Source organism: Sorex fumeus, unplaced genomic scaffold (genome assembly GCF_029834395.1).
Source record: "Sorex fumeus unplaced genomic scaffold, SorFum_2.1 ptg000007l, whole genome shotgun sequence".
In the NCBI taxonomy this organism is placed as follows: domain Eukaryota; kingdom Metazoa; phylum Chordata; class Mammalia; order Eulipotyphla; family Soricidae; genus Sorex; species Sorex fumeus.
This window is the reverse complement of record NW_026606064.1, coordinates 61,879,547-61,902,629: the sequence shown is the minus strand read 5'-3', so window position 1 is coordinate 61,902,629 and position 23,083 is coordinate 61,879,547. Positions and strand designations below refer to the sequence as shown.

At 36.6% G+C, this 23,083-nt stretch overlaps 1 protein-coding gene across 1 annotated transcript in view; it reads left to right on the top strand.

The window, feature by feature from the left end:
* Nucleotides 1-23,083, top strand: part of MYO3A (myosin IIIA) — a 176,542-nt gene that overhangs the window by 75,417 nt on the left and 78,042 nt on the right. The window contains exons 14-18 of the mRNA XM_056107182.1: nucleotides 2,529-2,627; nucleotides 2,717-2,831; nucleotides 9,006-9,132; nucleotides 9,531-9,741; nucleotides 14,256-14,403. Of these exons, the coding sequence (XP_055963157.1) occupies nucleotides 2,529-2,627; nucleotides 2,717-2,831; nucleotides 9,006-9,132; nucleotides 9,531-9,741; nucleotides 14,256-14,403 (700 nt within the window). The remainder of the gene's footprint in view (nucleotides 1-2,528; nucleotides 2,628-2,716; nucleotides 2,832-9,005; nucleotides 9,133-9,530; nucleotides 9,742-14,255; nucleotides 14,404-23,083) is intronic.

Sequence of the window (23,083 nt, the reverse complement as noted above, 5' to 3'; positions counted from 1 at the left end):
ATATGCAAGGTGGCCAGTGTGGAAAAAGGGAACACATATACTTCTAGAATAGCTGCTCTGTGCTGGGGGGCCAGGGGACTATGCTAATAAGCACTTTTCAGTCCTTATCTCTCTTAAATAACCAAGTATTATCATCTCATGAAGGAAGAATCTGAGGGACTTGCAGTTGTTTCTGATGGCAATATGCTAATGATTGAGTTGAACTCTGAACTATGTATGACTCTCCAAATCTGACTCCAGAATTTACAATTCACTCATCCATCCAACCTTCACCCACCCATCCATCTATCTTGCCAAAACATTTTTTGAGTACCTACTATATGCCAGCAGTGGTACTAATCACAGAAGATAGAAAATCGAATAGGAAAAGATCTCTGTGATGTGGTTTTGTTTCTGGAGTCATGTGCGCTTTTATATGAAGTTGAACTTAGTGGTTCCTGATCCTCAGGAAAGCGTGTGCAGTGTTCATTTGTAGAGTAACCAGCGGGTGGCAGAGGAGGGGACTGAAGGAGCTGTGTATTTTGCAGGAGGCAATCTTAGGAGAGGAATCTGTAACTAAAGATGAGGGAATTGTTTCAAAATATTTCACGGGGCCTTATGAATACAAAGCTGTCCTGCTTAGCTTCCCCACTGTTATTACTGACCACTTTGTAGAAGACTCAAAAGTTTCATATGTAGGATAAGCTCTATGCCTGTGAGGAGTTTGCTGACATTTTAAGGGCATTAGAGGTTATATAGGTGATCCCAGATCCAGCATAGGTGAACATGCACGAGAAAGTGCTGAGGATACTCCTGCAAAGGACTGAGTGGGACTTTGAATAAGTATTAGATGATCCACAACCAGGGGTGTGGTCAGAGTTAGTGAAATTGCTCTATGGCGACTTGCTGAGACCCTATGTCTGTCCCAGACAGTTCTGACATGGGGTCACTAGTCTCATGAGCGTGTGTGTTGTGTTTTCTTAGGCATAGTTTTTTTGTTTTGTTTTGTTTCGTTTTGTTTTTAGTGAAATACTATGAGGTGTAGACTTACAAATCTTCGTGCTTGGGCTTCAGTTATACAATGATCGAGTACTCATCCCTCCACCAGTGCCCATTCTCCACCACCATTGAAGGGGTGGGGGTGGGGGCTACTGGGATTTAGGCATAGTTTTTATGCAAGGACAAGACAAGAGTTGGGCAATACTTAGAGGTCTCTCCTTTTCCTGTTTCTTTAACTCTAATTTGATCCACTGAAGGTCATTATAATTCCAATAGCACCTCTGGGTCTTGTCAAATTACAAATCTTGGTAAAGATAAACTGTTAATTAAAGAGAAAACCACCAGTTCTGTGTGTCTACACTTATGAGTCACTGCTCTAATTGTACACTGTGTCATGTAGTGTTCAAGGTGTGACACATGGAGCAATCAATGTGAGTTCATTAGAACAAAGCCAGCCCAATTATATGTTGTGCCAATCTTATAGGAGTTGTACTGTTTTGTAGCGAGAAACAGCAAGAATTCCACCAAACTTTTGGTTGTTCTAACCTTGCTAATGTTTAATGTGAGTGTTCTTTGAAGTGTGACTTCAACAAGTAATGGCTGGGAGTATGGACAGCACAAATATGACCATTCCAAAAAGTGCTACCAAGCTTCCCTTCAGTTTCCCAGTCTGTGGACACCCCTTTTCTTGAATTACTTATCTTTCATTGCTTCTGTAATTGCATTCTCCTGATGCCTCTCCTTCCTCTCCAAACTTTACTTCTTAAAAATGATTCATCTGTCATTCCTTAAATGAGCATTTACCAAAAGTCTTACCAAAGATAAATGGAGCATTTCTCTTTTCTCTGTATCTGCTTGATATGAAGGACTCAACAGATAGTTCTGTGTGATTCCTGGGCTTGACTCCCAAAGATGTGCTTTTTAATCTCTCCCAAGTTGATATATTTTTTATTTGTTGCCAAATCTCTGATCCTGCTGACATCTCAAAACCAACCAAATATACATTCTGCTAAGTCTCTAATTGTTCTAAATGCCCAGCAGTCCCTTTTGTTCAGAAGTAAAGTTTCTTTCTCTATGTTTTAGAGGGTGGGAGAGATCTCCCAAGTGGTGCTCAGGAAGCCCGGAGCCCCTTCCAGTGACTGTTAGCCAGCCGGGCCCGCAGTTCCGTGCAACAACCCAGGAATGTGGTATTGCCCAGGCCTCACAGAGATAGTGCCAACTGTGCGTGCATGCATGAGAATTTGTTTCTTTTTCTTTCAGCTCCCATTCGTGTATAAATTCTGACAAGTTAGGAAGGAATTTTTCACTGTTTTGCTTCTGCTATATTTCCAGTACCTATTAGTGACTCACAAATATGTATTCAATGATTAAGGTTCTTAGCAGTGTAAAGAACTTAATAGCGGTTATTGAAAATAAGGTAAATAACAACCATAGAAAGCCAAAAACCTGGAAACTCCATATTGGCAGACACGTTGTTTTAATAATTTCCAGTAATTTTAATGATGAATAAAATACTCACACTACCCACTGTAAATGTCTTATTTTTTCAGGGGAGAAAAAAATTTTCATATATTTTACTACATCTATGCTGGCTTGGCTGAAAAGAAGAAACTAGCTCATTACAAATTAACAGAAAATAAGCCTCCCAGGTAATCCAGAAAGTTGTACTTTTACAAATAATATGTTTACTATCCACTTGATTTTACATTTTGATCCAACCTTTCATATGTTTTTCCAGGTATCTACAAAATGGCCACCTCAGAACAATACAGGACATAATAAATAATAGTTTCTATAAATCCCAGTATGATTTAGTTGAGCAATGTTTCAAAATCATAGGTTTTACAATGGAGGTAAGTGTGGAAAACATTTGGGCCTCTCGAGAAAGTGTTATCCTGTCATTAATGGATAAAGTTAGCATTTATTGAGAGATCAGTACATGATAAGCATTGACCTAAGTGTTTTGCATGCATTACATTTTTAAGTGAAATAATATAGTTTATTTAAAGAAAATTTACTTAGAGAAATGTGAGTAAAGAGAGACAAACATATGTTCAAAAGAAAACACAGACTTCTCCAGAAAAAAATCAGGGTTTTTTTAGTTGACCTTGACCAGAAAGTTATTCCATGGTGGTAAATATCTATTCATTTTTTTCTTTGCTTTTTGAGTTATCCATATTTTGCTAAAAAGGCATCATCATCAAACATTACACCTTAGAATTCTAAATTGACTTGTAATATTTCTAGTTTGCCCTGTATCATTGCTTCTTTTCTCTATTTTTTAATCTTATTTTTAGGTGTTTTATTCTCTCTCTCTCTTACATTCTCAAGGAATTTTAAGTCACCCCCCTTCTAAAATTGATTTTTCTCAGTTTATACTACTATAAGATTTCTGGAATATAATTTAATACTTATGTATCTATATGAAATTCACCATATCTACTGCTATTTTGGAAAAGGGATTTGGTTTTGTACAAATATATAGGAATAGATAAGACAAGAATACTGATATGCCTAGTTGACTACCCTAAATGAAGAAATTAAAAATACTATTAAATGAATGGCGTTCGCCTTACAAGCGGCCAACATGGCCGACCTGAGTTCGATTCCTCCGCCCCTCTTGGAGAGCCCGGCAAGCTACCGAGAGTATTCAATATGCCAGACACAGTAACAACAAAGTCTCCAATGGAGACGTTACTGGGCCCGCTCGAGCAAATTGACGATCAACGGGAGGGCCTTTACCTTTACCTTTATTAAATGAATGTTATCGGACCAGCTTATAGGCTAGACAGTATATCTAAAGATGAATTTTCATAGTATTCATAGCCAAACAAATTATTGTTGTAAGGAAAACTTTTAGAGTAAACTTTCAAACATGGCCTTTCTTTGTAGTTAAAAGAAATGCTTGTCTGGTAGAAGTACTCCCTCTCCAACTGCTTTTACAATCCTCAAATTTAGAGTTCTTTCTTGTGTTCAGAATAAGTACTGCTATTCTGCTTCCAGATGAATTCATTGGATTGGTGGAGAGAGGGAGAAAAGTTGAAGTACAGTAGGAAAACTGCAAGGCTGTTATCATGACTGGGGAGAAACAAAAAGTCTTGAGATCAGAGAGAAATTATTATGATGACTTTCCTAAGAATTCTGCTATTTTTTTTTTGCAGAATGCTTTGAACTATGTAGATTAGAAGAAAGTAGTACTTTTAGACAAAGTAACAAACGAGAGTTCACTGTATCTGTTGACTGCACCATAGGCAAATAGTTAATTCACTGGGAGTCTTGGAGTGAAGTTGAATAATTTTTGATTTAGAATTCATGTGACCCTCTTCACTGATGAGTGAAGCACTCTCAACTGTTTCTTGAAGCCATCTGGAATGCTAGACTTTTAATTCAGACCCTTCATTCATGGACCACTGAACTGCAGCTCCAGTCTGGAAAGCCCATGATGCTGTGGTCAGAAGGCAGAATTCCTTCTCTCTTTGAATGCAGGATATTGCTTTTAGAGTGAATGAAGAATTCATTGCTGGCTAACATTTCCGAAGGGTCTGAGGGACGTTTACAGACAAGATGGTTGCCTGGTTCATCTGAGAGTGTTTAGGGGCTAAATCTCAAGCTGCAGTTCAATCCTCAGATAAAACAAGAAGGAAAAGGAGAAGCAGAAGCAACAAAGGTTGGGAAGGTGGCTCGCTAACAGGAGTACGGGCAACTATCTCTGGTCAAGGAGAGATGGTGTCTGCCCTGCGTGCGGTTAGATATGGTGGTACACATCGTATCCAGTCAGAAAACTGCTTCTAGCCTGATCCGTGTACTTTGGAGTAACAAGGACATTCCCCTAGGTTTTTGTTTTTTGTTTTTAACTATTGTTATCAGAGGAGCTTATCTAACCAAGTCCCTCTTCCAGAGACAGTTATCTTAGAAATAGAAAATCAGGGCCAGAGCAAAAGTACAGTGGGTAGAGCATTTGCTTTGCACACAGCTGACGCAGGTTCAATCCCCAATATCCCATATGGTCCCCCGAGCTCAACCAGGAGTAATTCCTGAGTGTAGAGCTAAGAGAAAAGCCAAAAAAAGGGGAAAGAAATAGAAAATCATTTTAGTTGGTTTGTTTTCTAGTTCCCACTTAGTTGGGGTAATAACCTGCTTAGATTTGGCTTCACTACTTTCTCTTGCTTGTGAGAGTAGTGTTTAATGTCATCAAAATGAATCAGTCTTGTCAAGTTAACATCTCTCTACCAACAAACAGAATTCATTTATTTAAAATTGTATTTTCCAGCCTTAAACTGACACACTTTGCTGTAGTTTCCTTTTTGATACTTTCCTTTTAATAGCTTAGCATCATAGCTCAGGCTAAAGGAAAACATTGCTTCTGTTTCTGGAAGTACAAACATGGGTATTTTATAAAGACCTTCTGTCAGGTTCTAGGTGCATGTCTCGAATATTGGGATCTTCCACGGAAAAGCAGAAACTCAGAGAGTCATCAAACTGTTTGGAAAGCATAGAGTTTACACGAATGGATCCTGACTTTTCTTTCAGTCAGTTCCTATTTTTTGATGCTATTTAACTGACCTTTGAATAGCTGCTTTGATTCCAAGCTGGGAAGAAGCAACTTAGACAGAGGTTACTCCTGGCTCTGCACTCAGGAATTACTCCTGGCGGTGCTCAAGGGACCATATAGGATGCTGGGAATCGAACCTGGATTGGCTGCATGCAAGGCAAACACCCTACCTGCTGTGCAATCACTCCAGCCCCAGAAGAAGCAACTTAAAGCTTAAACAAATTAAGCAATATGATGGGTCCCCTTTGCTCAGCACAGCAGGATGTCTATAGTGGTGACTGTGGCACAGTTTCAGTGACTGTCCAAAGGAGAGTTGGCCTGTCCCTCTCTGCCTCTCCCTTCTGTCTCTGCTTGGTGCTGGTAGCACCTCCGGCAGATGTGTCCCTTTAAATACTGCTGGGTTTTGCCCTTCACTTGCTCATTGTGATTCAGCACAATGCAAAAGAATGACAGGCAACTCAAAGTCTGATAGTCTCTAGAAGGAAATATGAATTGGAAACCTCCAAGACTTAGCAGCATATCATTTCCTAAGCCATTTTCCTGCCATCATTTTAAAATTACTGGTTAATAGTTTTTTTGAGTCAGCATATGGGGAGGCAGTCTCTACCACATCGTGGCAGGCATTTTTGTTTCTCTTTTCACAGAGTCATATGTCTTATGTCTCAGATATGAATGCCTTTATATGCTGCTTTGTTTGCTTTACATTTCTTGTGATGTTCTCAAATCACAATCCAGTGCATTTGCTTTGATTAGTTATGGTCAAATGAAACTTGTGAAAGAAAAAATTAAGTGTATTAAAGCATCACACAAATTGGTGAGCTTTTCTGAAATAGTTTATTTTGGCCTTCTCAGATGTGATCAGGGACCCAGGATATCTCCTAGTGATCCTTGTTTGAGGACCCCCAAAGCTACTCTCAGTACTTCTCAGGGGACCATATACTGCAGGCAATAGAAGTCAGGGCCCTGTGCATGCAACACATGTGCTCAAAACCTTTGAATTACCACACTTGGCCACCAAATAGTTTCGTTTTAAAATGCTGTTATGGGTCAGATGTCGGGGACATGCATGCAGTCCCCGTCCTTTCTTAGGGCCAGCATTACTTCTTGACTTTTCCTGCACTAGATTAAGTAGCACCAACCCTCCTAGTCTGGGTAGTATCCCTTTGTTATGGTTCATCATGACCTCATCTCCTCAAGTCCTAAAGAAATCAAGGAGGGGTGCTTACTTGTGAAGAGTTTGTGACTGCTAGTTATGGAGGTATCTACTGGGTAAGCACCACAGACAGAAAACGTTGACATTGGAAAAACAAATGCTCTGTAGCATATGGGATTTTTCTCTGAGTAACAGATGAAGCTTGTGGGCAAGCGCCAAAGTAGAGCAGAAATGTCTAGAGCAGCCGTGGCGTCTGGTACATCAGAAAAGTGAAGGTTTGACTCGTCATCAAATAAGGATCATTTTTCCTGAAGTCCTGTGAGAAGAGTAGAGGTCCAGCCTCCTTGAGTGCAGACAAAAGTATAGCACAAGGTAGAGTAGATAGAAGGAATTCTGGATGTTTTCCTGACTCTGAAGAGCTCTTGGGAATCATAATCTTCCTGTAATCCACTTATATTCCCCAGCAGAAAAATGCAGGGCATTTTATAAGCAGAGAACAAGGATTTAAATTTCATCTTATTCAAGTTCATGGAAAACTATTAGATTGCTTTATGCCTTGATGGCTTTCTATATGAAATGGAAATTTTTTTGACTTTTTATTTGTTTATTTATTTTTATATTTTTATTAGTGAGACATCATGAGGTACAGTTGTAGACTTACAAATTTTTGTGCTTGGGTTTCAATTATACAATGATCAAATACCCATCCCTCCATGAAATGGAAATTTTTATTTTGCTTATGATTCTTAACCATAAAACAGTGAATTTTGTTGAACTCCTGGGGGATGACCAACAGCAGAATTGATTAGTCTTTGTACCATGAATAACACAAATGCTCAGCAAACCCATGCCTGAAAACAGGCTGAGCCAGGGCCCTGATTTTCTTCCAGATTCAATTCAAATAAAGGTTGAATATATAGTACATCAGGAAGAGCCCCTTTATCCTAATGGGGTTATAAAAATCATTCTCTAAAAGTTGAATAGGCATTGCATGTTCATTGATTTAGCATATGATTCTCCAACTTCTGTTAGAAATATTACTTTGGAGCTTAAATGTTTGAACTTTCTAGTCTGTTTTTAAAAAAAAAAAACAAGTTTTTAAAGGAACACAGTTTTCAACATTCTATTCAAAAGTAAGTTCCTCATACATTGTACCCCTAGGATCATAGTTTTCCTCAGGAAAATATATAGCATAATATCAGATAATGCATTCAATCTCATTTGCCGTGAAAGCCCATGCTGGCTCCTGTTTTGCAAGTTTTACCTATTACTAGTGAAGATTCCTTACCAAGATTATTTTCTTAGACAAGTCATTCACATTCAATCCACAGACCTGTCTATTTCTCTACATCTTAAATATATCCAATTCGTCTTCTTTCCAGCTCTGCCATTTACCATTCCATCACTGTTATTTCTTATCTACCATAGTTCTCTGACTATTTTACTTTATCAACACTTTCCAATATATTTCTACATAGTAGCCAGACTCACATGTTTAAAATATATTTGCTTTGAAATCTCCAGTGAGTTCCAGAGACATATATATATATATATATATATGTCTCTGTGTGTACGAATTTCTGAGTATATTTTAATGTTTCTTATGTTCCTTATTTAGCATTTTATTTTAAATAAGTAATAATTACCATACATTCTTAAGTTATAATCCAGAGTTCTCAGACTTATACTTAAACCATGCACATTTCTGTGATTTGGATACTAGGATCTTTAGATTTTTCTTTTATTATTCTCGTTTATTCACAAATACCACATCACTTTGCTGAGGACCTCAAGGAAGATAAACCTAAAGAGATGACCACATTAAGTTCTGGATTTAAATTTCACACAGATAGATATATGTCTGTAGGCTGATGAATTATGTAGTTTTACTTCCTCAGAATAGGCACTTTTTGCTTCAATATTTTATTTCTTTTGATTTTAAGAAACATCTTTAGGTGCTGGAAAGATAATATATTACTTGCCTTACACTTGACAGACCCAGGAGTGAGCCCCGATCACAGAGCCAGAAGTCAGCCCTGAACACTACTGGGTGTTCCCCTAATAACAACAACAGACATCTTAAAGCATTAAGAAAATTATAAGCACCATATGCACTCAAAGATTAAAATAATTATAATTATAAACGCTGAGCTTACTTGAATCTCTGCCTTCTTGGGTCTCTTGATTTGACACTGTAGGAAGTCAGATGACCTTGTGATGCTATAGCCTAAACAGTCTTACCTATCCAGCCTTTCCTCAGATAGACTAACCATCTTGCTCTACTCAAGAGAGTGATGTTAACATTTCAATGGTGTGTTTCAGCAACTTGGAAGTGTATACAGTGTCCTGGCCGCCATACTGAACGTTGGAAATATTGAATTTTATTCTGTGGTGACTGAACACCAGACTGACAAGAGTCACATTTCCAATCACACAGCTCTAGAGAACTGTAAGTTTTACTCTCTATCACTTAAAACTGAGCTCTTTAAAGTAAAAAACAAAAATCCTAGTAACATCTCTAAGTCTCACAATAATGGTAATGTTAAGAAACTATACTATAGGGATTTTTTTAAAGGAATACTTAGATTCAGTGATGTAAAATGAAAAATGTAACTTCATTATTTATGCTGCCAAATGTACTACAGTAGAAAAAATTCTGTAGACCAGATTTTATGAATATTTTAGGAGTTATTTACCTTTCTATATAAAAGCACAAAAAATGTAATTAAAATTTGTTAAGCTGATCTGACAAATAGTTAAAATTATCTTGTGTTTAGATATTTTTATTCTCTGGGAAATTACTCATTGTCTTGATTTCTTCTAATAATGTATTTGTTTATTTTTTAGCTGCTTCTTTGCTTTGCATCCAGGCAGATGAGCTACAGGAAGCTCTCACATCCCACTGTGTGGTCACTAGAGGAGAAACAATTATACGGCCCAATACTGTAGAAAAAGCTACTGATGTCAGAGACGCAATGGCCAAAACTTTATACGGACGTCTCTTTAGTTGGATAGTCAACTGCATTAACAGCCTTTTAAAATATAACACATCACCAAGGTGAAAGTCTTTATTGAAACATTTCCCCAGAATCTGTCTTCTGGGGACAGATATTGACTTCTTTTTTTATGGATTTTTAGTGGATTTCTAATTTATTGACTTCTAAATGAGTCCCTTTGATAATATTTCTAATTGTATCAGGTTTATAGTTAGTAGATCTGCATTATTTCCTAATAGTAGATTTTTATATTTTGATACATAGGTAAAAATATTTACTGGATAATGAAAACAACATGAATTAACATTGTAGAGAGTAATGGGGGGGCATTGGGGCTGCACCTTAGGTGCTCAAGGACTTACTCCTGGCTCAGTGCTCAGAGATCATTCCTGGTGGGGTTCAGGAAACATATGGCATGCCAAGGATTGAACTCTATTTGGCCCCCTGCAAGGCAAGTGTAATAACTGCCCTACTACACTCTGACTTGAGACAGTAAATTTTTATGTGACATTTTTATGTCAACTTCATTTGTAGCACAATAATTCAATATTTATATGCATTATAAAATGATCATGATAATGAATCCATTTAGCTTCCATCACCATACAATTATCAAAATAATTTTATTCTTAGGGAGAAGGCTTTTAAGATCTACTCTCTTAGCACCTTACAAGTACGCTATACAGTGAACCATGTTGTACATTACACCCTCATGACTTATTATTTTATTTTTAAATTTTTTTCACAATATAAAAATTATATTATTCGCATGGTGCAATGCCTGTATATGCGCTAGAGTGACATATAAACATTAACTGTGAATTAAAATGAACACGCATTAGTAGTAAGTATTTTTACATAGAATACTGTAGTAATTTCATATCATACATTTTTATGTAACTTCCCATGGACTTGTATTTATTTTAAAAATTAATATAGCATTTACATCCTATTTTTTAAAATTTTTTATCAGTGAATCACTGTGAGGTAGTTTCAGACTTACAAACTTTCATGCTTGCGTTTTAGTCATACATTGATCAAGTACCCATCCCTCAACTACTAATGATCCCAGTATCCCTCCCAACAACCGCACTTCATCCCCCTCCACCCCACCCTGCTTCTGTGGCAGGGCATTCCCTTTTGTTCTCTCTCTCCTTTTGGGTGTTGTGGTTTGCAATAGAGGTATTGAGCAGCTATCATGTTTGGTCTATAGTCTACTTTCAACACACATCTCCCATCCCGAGCGAATCCTCCAAACACCCTTTACTTGGTGTTCCCCTCTCTGTCTGAGCTGCCTTTCCCCCCAGAATGTGAGGTCAGCTTCCAAGCCATGGAACAAACCTCCTGGTACTTATCTCTACTATTCTTGGTTGTTAGTCTCCGATTCTGTTACTTTGTATTCCACAGATGAGTGCAATCTTTCTATGTCTGTCCCTCTCTTTCTGACTCATTTCACTTAACATAATACTTTCCATGTTGATCCACTTGTATGCAAATTTCATGACTTCATCTTTTCTAACAGTTGCATAGTATTCCATTGGTAGATGTATCAAAGTTTCTTTAACCAGTCATCTATTCTTGGGCACGTGGGCTTTTTGCAGATTTTGGCTATTGTAAACAGTGCAGCAGTGAACATACAAGTGCAGATGCCCATGATTTATTTTAAACTGGTCCATTTCACTCACTGTCACCCTCAAATCTCCCACAAAATTTGAAGATTTTATACAAATATAAAGAATTATAGATTTTGGCAACTATCAACCTGTTCTCCATATCCATGAATTTGCTTTTTAGATTTCTTTTTCAGAATTTTTTTCTCTTTAATGTTCCAGCTTACTATTGATGTATTTAATCAGCATTACTATGAAATATAAACCATTTTATGCAAGTCATTTTTGCAAACTTTTTATGCAAGTATTTCAACAGTTCTTTGTTGAGTGTTGTTTTGGATCAGTGGTAGGGGAACATGCATTCAGTCCCTGTCCTTTCTCAAGGGCAACATTGCTTCTTGACTTTCCCTGAACTAGATTAGGTAGCAACAATCCCCCTATCCTGGGTGGAATCCATTGACATGGTTCATGACCCCATCTCCTCAAGTCCTAGAGAAATCAGGAGAGATGGTTACTTGGGAAAGGACTGACTGCCAGTTATGAAGTTACAGTTCAAGTAGTACTCATAGGGGGTCACTCTCCTCAAGATATTTCACCCAACAGACCAAAGATTTAGTGCCTGTCCAATGATTTTTGGAATCAAAAGGATCACACTTGGCAAAGCTCAGAGCACCACGTAGTACTGGGAATAGAGTTTAGGGCCTCCACATGCCATGCATACACTCCAGCCCTTTCAGTTATTTTCTTAGCCCCAGAATTAAATCTTGAAGTCACACGAAATCTCTCATATCTCAGCTCTCATTGTCACCTCTTATGAATTCAGGTATTATGATCTGCAGTAAAATTTGCTTCAGAAATGTTTGCATAACTAAAGGCTGGAGCCAGGATATAAATAATACTGTTACTAATCACAGTCTCATGGCCTGCCTTGGAACTCATCTTAGAAATTAAAAAAAACATCACAACCATATTAACTGAGTGCTCTATATATGCCTGGAATTACACAGATACAAATTCTTGCATTTCAATTTAAACTTTGTTCAGTCACAAATTATACAGCCTTTGGAAATTTGTATTGAAGAAATAACATGAACTCTCATCCTCTGATCACCCAGTCACCTAATGGATATACAGTTCACTGTTATTTTTTCACTGAAATAATGTGTTGCACCATAAATATTAACTCGATAATATCCAACTGAATATTGCCTCTTTATCTTCCAATGAAATTGTACCCTACCTAATTGAATCTTCAGATCACAATCCAATTTGCCTATGACTTCAAATTCAAAGAGTTAATTTTTTCATTATTTAACTATTTATATAATGTCAGACATTCAGATGAAAATGGAAATATTAAAGTTTTTGAAGTGTCTGACTTCAAATCAGGCGATCTGCTGCTACTCTATTGTAACCTATCTGCTACAACGTTTCCACACAGAAATTACAACCTTTTGTATAAAATTTCAAAAAAACAGTATCATACAAATGATTCTCCATAGTCTGTCTAAATTTACAATATTTTTTTTAAAAACTTGTTCTCTCTTCCTGACTTTGCTCCCAGCTTCATATTTTCTCTATTAAGGAAGTTTTAGGCATGTTTCAGTGTCTTATTCTTCTCAGCTTTTAAGTATGGCCGTTGAAGGACAAGCTTTGTTTATGTTGGCATCTTAGAGACTTTCAAGAACCTCTTTAAAACTATGTCTTTTATGCAAAAAAAATTAATGGATGTCTTTATATATACCTACCAATTCATTGTACACAGCTATGATTCTTTATAATCATAATTGGAGGGTTCCTACGTGATCACAATGTGAAATCCCTGATCTAGATCATCTCTTAAGCCCTCCTGGCTCTCATTAATTAATATATGAGTTGAATATTGATCTCAGTTGGGTAGAACGAAGAGATAGTAAAAGACTAGTCAGACTAGACTTCCTTTTGACTAAACCAGCATAGATTTTAAATAGACACTTTGCCTGATAAAACCAGGGACTTGCAGTTACTGTTCAAGAATAGAAATTTTCAGAATTTTCCCAATAGCTTTCCTTTTGTTGATCCTGTCATATAGTCAAAATGTTTTTCACCTCTGCATTCTCAGTTCAATCAATTTCTCCAAATATAGCATGCCCTTCAGCTCACAGCACGCAGCTGCTCGCTGTGAGCAATATCCAAGTTACTTCCTTACACAAATTTAAGGATCACCTAGATTATGTAAATTCTGGGCATAAAGAGAAATATTTCTACTTCCCTTTTAAAATTCACATCAAAACCCCTTTGCAGTGTATTTATTTCTAATCAGAGGAGCAAATTTTTTGACCTAGAATCTCTAACCATTTATGAAGAAGATACCATTATGAGGAAGAGGGAAAAATGAATTTGGAATATTTAATTGTTAAATGGAATTTAGTTTTATTTTTTATTTTAATTATAAAGTAAGTTTATTTTATCTTCCCCTATATTAAGTTCTGATGAAGTGAATAGCTGCCAAATAAGCAATATTTAAATTAATAAAACTATTTATCAAGATGTTTAAATTCATGTTCTACAGTGAAAAACTAAATTTACCATCACTGAATTTTTGCTCTAACAAAAATCGATTTTTATTTAGCAGAACTTTGCTGTCATCCTGAGTGCCAGCCAGGTTTCCCCAGTAATTCATGATTTACTCCGGTGGTGATCTGATGCTCACAAACCCATAAGAATATAAGTGATTTTGTTTATGCATGGAAGGTGGTATTATACTTTGAATTCTTAGTCCAAGAAAAAAAGCCATATCATTTACATATTAAAATCAATGCTACCTACTTTATGTTCTTTGGAGGGAAACTTTTTAAATTAAGAATTTCACTCTAAATGTATGTCCTGGCCATAATTTTCTGGCTAAATAATAAAAGAATACTCATAAATTACCTTTTTTAGAAATTAAGCAAGAATGCAAACTAATGCCTTCTTTAATTTTCCAGTGAGAATGGTGATGAACTGAGTATTGGCATTCTGGATATATTTGGCTTTGAAAATTTCAAAAAAAATTCCTTTGAGCAGTTGTTCATTAACATTGCAAATGAACAAATTCAATATTACTTCAATCAACATGTGTTTGCCTGGGAACAGGTAAGTCAAAGGATTGCTATGCAAATGGTACAATGAAATGAGATCTAAATTGTGCATTTAAAGGCTTGAGAATTTAATAAAGCAAAGATTTTCTTTTCTCAATGCCCATGTGAAAACAAAACTCATGAAAATGAGAATGAATCCAGTGTGGCTTGATATGTGGTATGGATTTTCCTGCATCAAAAATCAGTGCATCTTATTTTAAAACTTAGCAAGTCTGAACCCTTTTAAATGACGTTTCTTTTGGAAATCACAGTGAGCAGATGTGTCTGTTTCTCTTTCTCTAGACTGCATAGCAGAAATTCTGTTTAAAATTTAAATATCCATCTAAAATGCATTAAACTTCAGAATTCTAGTAGCTAAGCAACAGAACACAAGTTAATGGGGTTTGATGCAAATGCCATGAAACAGTAATTTTGTCAGGGTACAGTGTGTAATTTATGAGTCAGCTTCAAAAATATTCTTCCTTAGAGAAAAATCAGAGACTTACTTGAATTGCATTTGCCAAAACTTATATATTAAAACTATTACATTATTTTATCAAGTTTTATCATTGTTTTATCAACTATCAAGTGTAATGATAATGATAAATGCACATTCCTCTTTATTAGTGTTATCTTTTAGCACAGATATATGATGAAGTCTCTTAAAAACAAAAGCTTTCCTCTACCCAGCTTACATCTGAAGCATGAACCAACTCTTCCCTTCATGGCCAAGCTCCTTCGTATTCAGCATGCCTCTCTTTGTATTGATTTCTCCCCACCTGGGTACATTAAGTTCACAGCACCTGGTTGTGACTTCCTCCCACTTTACTGGACGACTGTCTAATCTCATTGATCATTCACTATATCACTGTCATCCCATTCTTCATCGATTTACTCGAGCAGGTGCCAGTAACGTCTCCATTAGTTCCATCAGAAATATTTTTATTTACAGAAAAATTATAAAACTTTTGGGCAAAAAAACCTCTGTAATTTTGGGCCCTCTTTACAGATTCTTCTGTTCTGCTCCCTAACACTTTTTTTCTATTTCTTGTCCTCTTTACAGATCCCCCTGTACAAGTGGTTAAAACATTTTCAGTCCTGACTACATAAACGAATTGCTTTGGGTATCTGTAAAATCTCAGGGTTCAGAGCCTGTCCTGGATGAATTCAATCTGATATATTGGGATGATAACAAAGTATCAGTAGTTTTAAGGTCCTGCTATATTTCACTGTGCAACCAAGTTTAGAGAATCTGTCTTTAAAGTTAGTTTCCCACAGTTCTAGCCTTGACCCTCTTCATATTTACAAAGAGATCATCTATTTCCTTTATGTTAGTCAACACTTGCTACGTGCCAGTGTGGTTCAAGTCCCCATCTCCAACACAAAACCTCATTCTGAATTCTTGGCTTCAGTTTTCAGAACTTTATCCAGAATTGGGCTCATCCTCTTTTGCCCTCATTCATATATATAACACATATATATTCTAAATGAATCGTCTCTACCAAATCACTTATTTTTTAAAAAAAAATTTAAACATAAGGCAGAGTTTTATTTATTTTTGGCTTTTGGGGTCACACCTGGCTATGCTCAGGGGTTACTCCTGGATTTGCACTCTGGAATTACTCCTGGTGATGCTCAGGGGACCATATGGGATGCTGGGGATTGAACTGGGGTCGGCCTCGTGCAAGACAAATGCCCTTACTGCTGTACTATTACTCCAACCCCCTAATCACTTATTAAAATCAAGAAAGTTATATCTTATTTCTCAATACTGAAATCCAGAAAATCTAAGGAGATTTTTTTAATATTCCTTCTTCCTCTCTTTCCTAATAAAAGTATTTGACAGTACAATATTTGGTTTACCTTTTTGCCTTGCCCCCTAGGCTATACTACCTTGATATCAAGTGCTGTCTTTTAGTTATATTTGTCTTCAGAGCCTGACAGCAAGAGCCCCTTAAATATTTATTAAATTAATGTGTTGTATTACTTTAGTAGATATGAACACAATGTTCTCAAATCCCAGTCTAATCAAAGATTGAAAGTAAGATTTTTTGTTTAAAAATTTTATAAGAATCTATAAGGGTAATCTAAAACTGTATATACAATCTGATTAACTAACAACTTGTGTTGTAGACATTTATTCTTCTATTTGCAGGTGGGGGTATGAAGGGTGTAGATAAAGCTGGTTTTATTGGAACTGGTCTTTAGATCACTATGCATATTTCTCAATAATTACTTGATTTCCATATTTTATAAAAGCATTGCAGTTTTGAGTTCACTTTGATTTGTAGCCTTAAATTTTATCTCTGAGCCTAATGCTTCTAATTCTTTTGCTTCAGACTTTCTACAGTGGAAACTATTCTGGACGGTTATTGTAAAAATATCCTTGAAAAATTCCCAAGACAAAACAGCTCAAAATATCTCCCAACTAATTAAAAATTGAACTAGGATCCGTAATTATACAAAGCACTTTGAGGAATTAAGATCTTTTTTTGTCATTTGAAGTGCCTTTTTCCCCCAGAATATCTGCTTTTCTTTATTAACTTCTATAAAAAAGAACTTTCTAAGCCAAAATATGAATTAAAGTCTAGGTCACAGTTTTGAGGTTGATCTGAGTTAAGTCATTATTGCTTATCAACAACATAGAATCTTCTCAAGTTCATAGACATTCAAATGACATGGTCTACCTGAGTAGGACACGAGCCCTAAGCGATACCTTATTAGGTAAAACAATCTATAGTTATACTCAAATAAACATTTTAAAATTTAAAATTCCTACAATATTAAAACATTAGTTTACCTGAAATCCTTTCTTTAAGCCTGTTTGGTTGATGGTAGTTCACCCTTTTTCCCGAGGCATCTGTTTCAAGCCCCCCAGTGAACAGCATACTGGAATGAGATTTTTGTGAACCTAGAGTCTCTAGAAGTATACCTTCTAGTATGCAATATTTTCAGACAGTGGCTAATGGTAGATAACTGAAACCATACAAAATGAAATTGAATAATGAAATAGTCCTGTGCATGCAGTAGAGAGTTGGGCATTCACAAAGTTGGCTGTGAAGGTTCCCATTACTTTCCACAAAAATAGTAATCAACATACTACAGTAAAACATTTTTAGTGAAAGCACCTATAGTCAGTACCTAATCCATAGTTTGCTGGGCATATTATTTGTGTTTCTTGAAGTGATCACCTCCAGCTATTTGTATTATCTTTGGAACACATTCCTTCAATGTATTATATATGTATCTATATCTCAGTGATGCAGATATGAAATTTATATTATTTTATGTTGGAATTATTATATCAATAAAAAGTAATGAATATGTTCCTAAGTATAGAAATCCCATTTTCAACTTGCTATCAGGCATCCCTCATTTCTGTCTATAACCTACTTTTCCAGGATAGAGCGATAGCGCAGTGGGTAGGGCATTTGCCTTGCATGCGGCTGACCTGGGTTCGATTCCTCCATCTCTTGGAGATCCCAGCAAGCTACCAAGAGTATCTCCCCCACACGGCAGAGCCTTGCAAGCTCCCCGTGGCGTATTCAATATGCCAAAAACAGTAACAAGTCTCACAATGAAGATGTTACTGGTGCCAGCTTGAGCAAATCGATAAACAACAGGACAGTGCTACAGTACTAACCTACTTTTCTAAAGACATAAATTATTTGCCTCATAATCTCAAAACCCAACCAGAAGTATCCATAACTACTTGGTTCCCCTTTTCTCCCTTATAGTTTAGATATTTGGGATGTCTAAGATAGTTGATTTAGAGTAAAATTATTTTATTTTTATATACAGCTCCTCAAACTGGAGAGAGGGAAAATGTCTATTTCAAACCCCCAAATATTTTGATACACACACACACACACACACGCTGAAGCAATAGCACAGGGAGTAAAGCGTTTGCCATGCACGCAGCCACCATGGCCAACCCAAGTTCGATTCCTCCGCCCCTCTCAGAGAGCCCGGCAAGATACCAAGAGTATGTCTCCCGCACGGCAGAGCCTGGCAAGCTACCAGTGATGTATTCGATGTGCCAAACACAGTAACAAGTCTCACAATGTTACTGAGCCCACTTGAGCAAATTGATGAACAATGGGAGGACCATGACCGTGATATATATACACATATATATCTACATGTACATATATCATAATTGTAACATTTTAAAATTTGACTTAGTCAAATTCTTCTAAATTGCAAATAAAAGTTTTTTTTAATTTTAACTTTATTTCAAAGAATCTTCACATTTCCTCATTTCTTATTACATTTGTATGGCATTATTTTATAAAAGCAATCTTCCCTATTACATTTTACACAGGCATTTTACTTTTGTGTTTTCCAAAAATACCTTTATTTAGTAGCCCAGAGGGCAACAAACCAGTTGCCCCATTTGCAATAAAAGCAGCATTTTTTCCTTTAATCTTTATTGGGGTAATACTACACTTGATCTTAGCCAAAAGGGCCCTCTCAGAGAGCCCAACAAGCTACTGAGAGTATTCCGCCCACACGGCAAAGCCTGGCAAACTCCCCGCGCCATATTTGATATGCCAAAAACAGTAATAAGTCTCACAATGGAGACATTACTGGTGTCTGAGCAAATCGATGAACAACGGACAGTGCGACAGTACTACAGTGCAATCTTTATTGGGGTACTATGATTAACAATACTGTTAATAATGGTTTTATGGCATCATTCCAACAGGACACCAAACATCAGTGTGCCCACTTCCCTTCACCATGTTCCCAAACCCCCTTCTATCCAAACTCTCCCTCCTCTACCCACTCCCTGTAAATTCAGCTCTATGGACCAACTCTACATTTATGTTGTCTTTGGACATCTGTTGCTACTGTATTGTTTATGCTTAAATCTCACATATTTGATAAATCATCTGTATCTATCCAATTTCTCTGACTGACATTACTCAACATGATACTCTAGTCACACTCATATAGGAGCAAATTGAGCGATTTTGTGCTTTCTTATAGCTCAAGAGTATTATATGTGTGTGTATAATATATATATATATATATATATATACACCCCATATATATGTATATGGAATGTAAATACCAACAAATAATTTGTGGCAATTAGAAAGAGCAGCCACCTATCTGTAGTTATATTTTGGTTGTTTCCTTTTCCTGTTATGTTGGCCATTGCATTAAATGCCACAAATAACATAGGTGTGCATGTATTCCTTGAATCATCTTATTAAAGAAACCGCTCAGATCCATTTCTAGAGAGTTCTGCCTATGTTTTTTTAATAGATTGTATTTTATAGATTTGATCTGATCTTGAGTTCTTGAATCCACTTTGAATTTACTCTTGTGAGTGGTGTGAGAAACAGTTCTAATTTCACTTTTTCACATGAGACTAACCAGTTTTTCCAATACCACTTGTTGAAGAGACTTTCTTCAGCTCCTTTGTCATAGATTAAGTGCAGAACAGTATCTTTTTTCAGTAGCTCTCACACGGAATCCCCATAGTTGTTTTATGGCCCATCTTTTGGTTTACTTGAGCTGTTTTTGTTTTGTTTTCTGGCTTTCTTCACTGTGAATGAGAACTGAGCAGTAAACTAAGTGTGGAGAAAAAAAAGAAATTAAAGGTCTCTTTTAGCCAACATCTTGCTGGTGCTATAGTGATATTCTCTGTACTTTGTTTTAATTTTGTACTGCTATGTAATTGTTGTGCTAAGATATACAAAAGACGTGAGCCTATTCCTTAGAAGTTCACATTTAAAATAAAGGGAAAGCATACTGACCAGTGTTAGTCACTCTTGGGCATGAGTTTGAACTGTGGAAATGTGCACGTATATATGTGCATAAGGTAAAGGTAAAGGTAAAGGCCCTCCCGTTGATCGTCGATTTGCTCGAGCGGGCCCAGTAACGTCTCCATTGGAGACTTTGTTGTTACTGTGTCTGGCATATCGAATACTCTCGGTAGCTTGCCGGGCTCTCCGAGAGGGGCGGAGGAATCGAACTTGGGTCGGCCATGTTGGCCGCTTGTAAGGCGAACGCCCTACCGCTGTGCTGTCGCTCCAGCCCAAATACAAAGTATTGTTCTAGAATCCTGAAGTTTCCCTTTGCTTCATTTTTTTCTGTTTATGCCTGGAATAAGCTTTCTTTCCCATTAATGAGAACATCTCTTCTGGATATGAACAATTTCATTTTTAAAATGTGCTATTAATTATTTCTGTATGCAAATAAGCTTTCACATTTATCATTTTAATGTGACACATGAATTTAGAATTAAAAGTCAGAAGTCACTTTATAAGTAGGGAACTATTTACAACACACAATGGAAACAATAACTGCAATTATGGCTCAGGCTTCTCTTGCGGAAAGTTATGTATATGACTTTCATCTCCAGCTGTTCATATCCAAAAGTTTAAAGCTTTGGAAAATTCTGAATGTAAATATCAACAAATCACTTGTGGCAATTAGAAAGAGCAAATATTTATTCAATTATAGAATATCTGCATTTTCAACTTTTACTGCACAAAGAATAAAGACCATCTTTTGATTTTTTTTTAAATGTCACTGTCACTGTCATTGTCCTCCCATTGTTCATTGATTTGCTCGAGCGGGCCCAATAACGTCTCCATTGTGAGACTTATTGTTACTGTGTTTGGCATATCGGCATATCGAATACGTCACGGGTAGCTTGCCAGGCTTTGTTCTGTGGGCGAGATACTCTCGGTAGCTTGCTGGGCTCTCTGAGAGGGGCTGAGGAATCGAACCTGAGCCGACTGGGTTGGTCGCGTGAAAGGCAAATGCCCTACCCACTGTGCTATGTATGGGTAATTAAAAATATAAATGTCTTTAGGTTGTTTTGCTTATACTGATCATTCTTGCTCATTGAACAAGCCATGTGGGTATACTGGTATTATTTGTCTTAGTTTCGGTCTCAAGGGGTTAGGGCATTTTATGGGCATTTTCCTTTTGCACATTGAAGCAATTATGCATTTACAAAACCCTTGATGCAGTAAATACAAATACTCCTTTTTAAATGCTAGACTACGTTTTGGGTTATTAATCATGAACACATGCACATTTCCTTATACTTCTCACAGTGAGTGTGATTGATTTTATGAGTCTGTGAAACATTTGTGCAGCAGCTTTTGGCAGTTGATGACCCATCCATCTGCTCCCTCTGATTTTAAGGTAGCTGCTTGGCCTCCCATATTCCCTACTTAACACCCTTGCCTCATATAATCTGTTTTCTCCATTGATGAAGTTGGGTCAGCAATCTAAAAGAGATGTGGAAATTTGTGATACTTATTTTGATAATCTGATAACATTTAATTTGCTTTTAATTTGGACAAAAATTATTTTCAAAGAAATGCACAATGAAGGGGCAAAGATCCATGCAATTATTACTGTAGTAGTTTTTTATAGATGAAGTTAGAAAACACCATTGACCAACTGAGATAAGAATGGGGGGAGGCTGGAGCAATATTTCAGCAGATAGGGTGCTATCTTTCCATGTGGCCAGACAAGTTTTGATCCCTGGCATCCTATATAGCCCCCCCAAGTCCTCCAGGTGTAATTCCTGGTTGAAGAGCCAGGAGTAACCCCTGAGCTACCAGGTATGACCCCAAAACAAAAACAAAAAAGGAGAATTTTCTATAAATCTCTGTAATTTATTTATTTTTTTTGAGAGAAGAGAAGGCAGAAAAGAAGGATCTCTAAAAGGTATCTGCTTTCCCATGTTTATTACAGCTTATTCACAATGCTGACATATTAAAAATAACTTGTCAATATATGGATCAAGATGCTGTAGTGTTTATATTTGTATGTTAACATAATATTTAATAATCTTATATTTAATATGAAAAATATTCATATTAAACATAATATTAACCTTAATGGAATACTATTCAGCAATGAGAAACAATGAAATACTACTGTTTATAACAAAAAATAAACTTTGAGGATACTAGGCTAAGTGAAATAAACCAAAGAAAAATACTATATACCACTTACCTATAAAATTTAAAAGAACCAGACTCAAAAACAGGTAACTATAGGTGGTTATCAGTGCCTGGAAATAAGGAAAAATGGGGAAGGGTTTTTCAAAGATTACAAGCGTTCAGTTTTAGTACGATTAAGGCCACAGGGATCCATTATACAATATAATATTTATAGTTAAAAATTGCTAGGAGCAGATCTTAAGTGTCTCAGTCACAAAAAAAGTGGTAATCATGTGAAGTGATTCAGCTGTTAGTTAATTCTGTGGTAGTGGCCATGTTTCAGAGTGTATGTATACAATATATTTTACACATTTAATTTACACATTATAACACTGTAGCACTGTCCTCCCGTTGTTCATCAATTTGCTCAAGTGGGTACTAGTAATATCTCCATTGTGAGACTTGTTACTGTTTTTGGCATATTGAATACGCCATGGGGAGCTTGCCAGGCTCTCCATGTGGGCAAGATACTCTTGGTAGCTTGCTGGACTCTGAGAGGGAAGGAGGAATCAAACCTGGGTCGGCCATGTGCAAAGCAAGTGTCCTACCCACTGTGCTATAGCTCTAGCCCGACATATTATAAGCCATCCATATATATGTATATATATGTTTGTGTATCATATTTGTATGTTTGCAAATATATAAAACAATAAAGTGTGGGAGGAAAGATAATTTCCCTGGGAAAGTCACTGTGAACCCAGCTTCGTTAATGTTCAG